The 6020-nt window shown below is 54.2% G+C and overlaps 3 protein-coding genes across 3 annotated transcripts; all 3 read right to left on the reverse strand.

Annotated features, from left to right (window-relative positions):
• Nucleotides 1-627: 627 nt before the first annotated feature.
• Nucleotides 628-1314, reverse strand: BDQ94DRAFT_43141 (uncharacterized protein). The gene has a single exon (XM_026775756.1). The coding sequence runs from the start codon at nucleotides 1293-1295 to the stop codon at nucleotides 711-713; it is 585 nt and encodes a 194-aa protein (XP_026619224.1). The 5' UTR covers nucleotides 1296-1314; the 3' UTR covers nucleotides 628-710.
• Nucleotides 1315-2053: 739 nt separating this feature from the next.
• On the reverse strand, nucleotides 2054-3730 carry BDQ94DRAFT_179456 (carboxylesterase/lipase family protein; the record flags this gene model as incomplete). The annotated part of the gene is made up of 1 exon (XM_026773384.1): nucleotides 2054-3730. The coding sequence occupies one exon, from the start codon at nucleotides 3728-3730 to the stop codon at nucleotides 2054-2056; it is 1677 nt and encodes a 558-aa protein (XP_026619225.1).
• Nucleotides 3731-4446: 716 nt separating this feature from the next.
• Nucleotides 4447-6020, reverse strand: BDQ94DRAFT_43150 (uncharacterized protein). The gene is made up of 2 exons (XM_026775757.1): nucleotides 5865-6020; nucleotides 4447-5815 (listed from the first exon to the last, which is right to left on the reverse strand). Exons 1-2 carry the CDS (start codon nucleotides 5895-5897, stop codon nucleotides 4598-4600), a joined length of 1251 nt encoding a protein of 416 aa, XP_026619226.1. The 5' UTR covers nucleotides 5898-6020; the 3' UTR covers nucleotides 4447-4597.

Genomic DNA, 6020 nt, shown 5'->3' on the forward strand with positions numbered 1-6020 from the left:
CATCGGTCCGATGCTGCGTACCGAGTTCACAGTCGATAGTGATCTTCTTAGTCTTCTTCGAGCCCAGGTCCTCTGGGGGAAGAAGAAGAGCCTTCATCACCTTGCTGGCAACACCTAAGAAACGGAGGTCCTGGAAGAACGTCCCCAGGGTGGGGATCGGAGTATCGATCTGCTTCAGTCGCTCCCATAACGCCGCCCGCGTGCCAGAGTCATCGATCGATGGAAATAACGTTCGGTCGTCCATCACCCGAGACCGCAGATATTCCCGGTCTGGTTCTGAGAGCTTCGGAACTTGAGATTCCAGCGCGAGAACGGTCTCCGCGTCCGCATGAACAGGAAGGGTGTCGCTCCCGCCGAAAATACGGTCCATCCAGACCGTGCGAATACTTTCGAGGTAGGACAGGATGGGCTAGAGATAACGGGTTCCTTAGAAGAGACTTTCAGTTCATAGACACTTGGGCCACTCACCTCGTCACATCGCAGTGACACCATGGTATGCAGCACGCCCAATTGCATTTTGGCCCAAAGCCCCGGAATAAGGAGCAGGGAATCAAATGCTGCAGGGAAGCTGGGGTGTTGGAGAAAGGCCCGGAGATATACATGCTTCTTACTCTTGGGGTCGTGTCGGAGGATGGCCCACCATACCGCCTCCGCATTTTCGTCCGGCGGGTGGCCCAGCTTCCCTTGATAGAACCGAATTCTTTCGTAGATCAACCCGTCCGGCGGTCGGCTTTGGTTTGGAAAATGCTCCCGGAGCGAGCGGACGAGATGGGAATGGAGAGTTTGTCTTTGTGGTTGCTCATCTGGCGACTTATGCTTAGCAGGTGAACGGGGAGGAGCACACACGCTGAGACTCGGAATGACTTCAGAGACAACTTACTGGGATCCTCCACATACACATCGACCACCCACCATCGGTTCTCGCCGTAGAGCTTTTTTCGCGCTGCGGCGATAACATTCCCGTGGCCTAAGGCGCGAAGCGACGTGTTCAAGGGCACGATCAGCTCGGGAAACGGCTCCGTGTCGCACGGCAATAGCCTGATGTGGGAGCCCCAGTCCGTGGCTTGGACCAAGACGGGCACATGGTACTCTCGATTGATACGGAGGCACCCTTGTATCTCGAGGATCTGCTCCAGTCGGAGGGCATTTCGGCCGTCATCCATCAAGCGGCCGAAGCCATTTTCGAACTTCAAACAATCCAGGCGGACTCGGGCGCTACCCTGGTAGCGCTCCTGGCGGTAGGCTTCCAATGCCTTCTCCGCCGATTCGATGCGAGCTTGGTGTGTTGGCCGCATGCTTGATGACGATCCTGGGAATCATGGTGACCTGGCTATTGATATATAGAGGGTAACATCGTACTGAGCGCACGCTAACGCTGAATAACTTATCTCCCCACGTTATAGTTGAGCCATGAGGCAACCAGCAGACTAGGCCCCAGAAACAAATCCACGGGCCGCACATTGTTACGGTTGAGACATGGTGACCGATGGGAAAAGAGATCAGGTAATGTCAGAATCAATGGTTAAATCGTTTTGGTTTGATGTGATGGTTAATTACGTTCTTCCAAATCGGTTTGCGAATGCATCCGTGGTGAGGCATTTGGAAAGGAGTTGAGGGGTGCAGATAAACTGGGCGGGACGGGCGAGCGAGAGATTGCTACTACCGCCATGGGTCGTTTAACGCATATCGTTGACCGGGCCCTCAACATACGATTATAATGTGCAATCAGGACTTATCCAGCGGGCAAATTCTATAATTCTAGTGATCCAGTTATTTTGTGACCAGATTGCCTGACTAACTGTACTGAAGACAGCACTAAACTGGTGCCATTATACACAAGTGCAAAAACAGTGTGTCTGGATGAAGGTTTGCAATGCAACTATACACGGTAACTTATTCAGCAAAGTAAAGTGCTAGTGAGTAAGTAACAGCTATACACTAGTGGTAAACGAAGGTAAAAACGAAAAAATAACTATGATACATCGCATGCCTCAGGCATGATGAGAATCGATAAAAGAACAGACGATTCCGTACAACAGTGTGGCACGCCAACCTACCACTCAGGCATGGTGGCAAACCAGCTCTTAATGAATTCGATGCGCTCCTCGCTAGCAGAAATAGGACCCGCACCCCAAGAGTCACCCAGCCACATAGTCTGCTTAGTCTCGGTGCTAGGCGGGAAGTGAGGGAGGCCGTCGCCGTTAGGGTTGCCGGTACGGATGAAGTTAGCCCAGTAGTTGGACATGTACTCCTCGACTTCATAGTCATAGGGGTACCAAGTAACGTTAGAGTAGTCGGAATAGGGGATGTTGTTGAAGGTGTACCAGAGTTCTGAGCCGTGGTAGGCGCCCTCGCCACGGTTCTCGGCCGGGGAGCGGGTGAAGTAGTAAGTGTAGACAGGGCTCTTGGCACCACCTTCGGCCCAGGCAAGAGCCCACTGCCAGGTACCGATGCGGCTCATGTCGCGGTAGAGGGCGTTGGAGTTGTTGTTGGCCTGGGAGGTAGAGTCGCCGGGGTAGAGCTTGAAAAACTCCTCGGAGAAATTCTGGAAAACTTCCTGGTAGAGAGTGTTGTAGGTGGAGGCAGTGAGACCTGGGTCGGGCTCAGCGCCGGACTCGTCCTTGTTGTTTCCGGTGAGAATGGGCACGTCGGCGTGGGCGTCGAGAAGGAGAGACTGGGTGTAGTCATGGGGGAAGACGTAGCCATCGATGTTGGGACGCCACATGGGGGGTTCCATGAAGAAGGCGGAGGCGTTGGCGAACTGAGTGCCCTCGAAGATAGTGTCGCTGAGGGAGTCGTATTCGAGCAGGGTCTCCATGGAGACAGTGGTGCGCAGTTCCTTGATGGAGGTGACGTTCAGCTCCTTGAGGAACTCGATACCCTGAGCTTCGGCAGCCACCTTGGTGCGGTGGCTGGTGGCAGCACTACCGGTCATGGGGTCGTGGGGACCGCGGGCACCGCTCTCAGAGATGACGCCGGCAACGAGGCCCTCGTTCAATGGGCTCCACATGCTGTCCAAGGCGCTGGCCGAGCCGGCCGATTGACCGCCAACAGTGATTTGGCTGGCATTACCGCCAAAGTTGGCGATATTCTCATGAACCCAGCGAAGGGCGGCTTGCTGGTCGAGGATACCGTAGTTACCGGAGCTGTTGTGGCCGGACTCGGCAGACAGTTCGGGGTGGGCGAGGAACCCGAAGGGGCCCAACCGGTAGTTGATGGTGACAACAATGATGTCCTTGGCGGCGAGACCGGTACCATCGTAGGTCAAGACGTCGCCTGAACCACCCTCAAAGCGACCGCCGTAGATCCAGAAGTACACCGGCAAGTTCTTGGAGGTGATATCGGAGGTGTCATTGTAGTTGGGGGTCCAGATGTTCAGGTAAAGGCAGTCCTCGCTGGTGGTATTCTTCCCGCTGCTGAAGATGCCTGCACTGCTGTAGGACTGGGCGCATTGGGGACCGAATTCCGTTGCATTCAGAACGCCAGACCAGGGCTGGGGTGACTGGGGCTCCCTCCAGCGGTTTTCACCAGTCGGGGCAGCAGCGAACGGTATACCCTTGTAGACGATGGCGGTGTCACCACCGCGGAATGGGGAGTGTGTGCCCCGCACATATCCCAGAGTGGTGTTCACGATGGGGAGGTCAGAGCCAGCTGATCTTGTCTGAATGGCTGCAGACGCAACCAGCGGCACAGCGGCTGTCACGCCGATTATAGTTGAAACAGCGCGCATGGGGAAGATCGCTGCAGCTAGATGTTGAAGAGAAAAGAATGAGTGCTGAAGGATTACTGTTATGAAAGTGTGATGGAGTGGCAAAGTAACTGGGAGAGGTTTCCTTTTTATAAAGATGGCCTTCGAGGTATACGCAAGCTCAGAAATGCAAGTCCGAGATTCTACCAGGGGAGACTGTTTGCACCGAGGGTGGTGTCGTCATCCAGCGGGGATTTAAGCCTGTTGTGATATTGCTATGCCTGTTTGATTCGGACCGAGCCATACTGTTATACCATTTTCTATCGGACCATAGTATCACGTTGCGTCCGGTATGAGGTTTCCCGGAAACTGCTTGGACAGCTGTGAGATGGACCAGAAGCCGTGGACTGGACTTATACTAGTTCTGCATGCCCAAATAAGCTTATCTTGAATTTACCCCGGTCATTTCGTGGATGAGCGCTCGCCACCTGTTCTGGAATTCTTCAAGAATCGTGCAGAATTCTGTCACACCCGCCGCCATGCCAATTAAGGACTGCGAGCTCACGGCCGAGAGACCCTGCTCCACATGCTCGGAGTCCAGAATCATCAATTTGAGGCAGATATCCACAAAAGCCGGGAGTGTCGGCGATTAATCCTCGGCTCTTAAGTTATGACCGAGATCTCGGGCCCGACCCCGAGATTGGCGGTCGATCATTCTCCAAAGTAGAGTTTTTGACCGATCAGTCGGCCCGAGTGACTTGATGCGGATGCTTCATCGTCCAAGGCACATCAGGTACCAGATGTTGGCTTTTCATTCACATAGTTATTTTGTGTTCGTGTCATGGCATTCGTTGCTATTTACAAGAGATCCTTCATTGGGTTGTGCCTCCACATGGATAGCTAATGTCGTCACTGTACTCCGACAGGTCTCGCCCCGGACAGATTGACCACGCGTCCACCTCCGGCTGTCGGAGGTGCTGCCACCGCTGGTGGCTGGACCCATCCAGGAACGTTGTCATCTTCTTGTTCCCGAGCTAGGATTGTCTGCCAGACATTGGGAAAGCCAGTCGGCACGGCACCACGGAGACGCGCGCCAGGGATCGCCAGACGAGGATTCTTATGAGTCAGGAATCCACGCATCAGACCCTGTGTGAGGAGGGACGCCAGGATGGACTCGAGCTCGCGCATCATAAGAGTAGGTTTGCCCGAGTCTTGCTCGCTGTCGGCTGGACTCGCGTACGGGTCAAGCTCATATTGCTGGTAATCCACAGAGGGCTGGCCATCAACAAGTCTGCCCGGTGGATTCAGCTGCCACTGTCCTTGCGCATCGAAATATCCGTCCGGTGCCAAATAGTCTCCGTATTTCTCAATAAGCCCTGGGCTTGCGACCGCCTCTTGTGCGTCCAGCTCGCCGAGCCCCTCGAAATCCCGATCTGTAGCTTTGTGTACGATCTGGGACCCAACCTGATTTTGGCCCGCCTGGGAATCCGGCTCGGGCTTGGAGGCGAAGATTCCAACCGAGCTTTGGGCCGAATGCGCATGCTGAGATTGAATCCACCGGACCGCTGCGTCCAGCTTGTTCAGATAGAGGTACGGTGGCGGTCCACGTTGAGAAGGGCCAAGTGAAGGATCGCCGTGGAAACCGGCATGGATGAAGACCTTTCGTGCAAGTGACCGCCAAACAAGAATCTCGCACCGATTGCGTAGGGCAAGAAGGATGCCTTTCCGAGCGAACCATTCTGTTTCGGGGGAGCCAATTGCAAGGTGCTCGCGGAACGCAATATAATCGCCCCGAGCTATCAACCGACAAATCGGAACGAATTTGTCTACTAGCCCTTCGGCCTCAGGACGTTGCAATAACTGTAATGAGGGGAAGCGCCCTAGTATGATGTTACAAGGGATGAGGTAGGTCAGGATGACTCGTTTTTGATTCGTCGCCTGGCGGTGGCATTGATCGTAAGAAGCTTGCAGGGCGACCTGGGCGGGATAAAAGAGGTTGTTGGAGAACAGATAACGTCCGAGGTAGTATAGATAGGTGACGCGCTGCGAAGCTGGAAAATGTTTCAGAGGAGCGGATTGTGCGCTGATACTCGCAAACATTTGCTCTGCGTTTCGGAGTTTGCCGCACTGGCCTATGTTAGTCCATTGATCGCACTAGAAGAATATCCAGTCATACTTGGAAAAGCAGTTTGAGGCAAAGGTTTGCCATCAAATAGATCCCTATCCTCTTCCCTTCGGGCTTTCCGTGGATACCTGGCGTGCCACTTCTGTCCGTTAGGCACTTAATGAATGCCTCTCGAACGACATTTGCAGATTTCTCCACCAGCGTCAC

This window comes from Aspergillus welwitschiae, assembly GCF_003344945.1.
Source record: "Aspergillus welwitschiae strain CBS 139.54b unplaced genomic scaffold BDQ94scaffold_191, whole genome shotgun sequence".
Lineage (NCBI taxonomy): Eukaryota > Fungi > Ascomycota > Eurotiomycetes > Eurotiales > Aspergillaceae > Aspergillus > Aspergillus welwitschiae.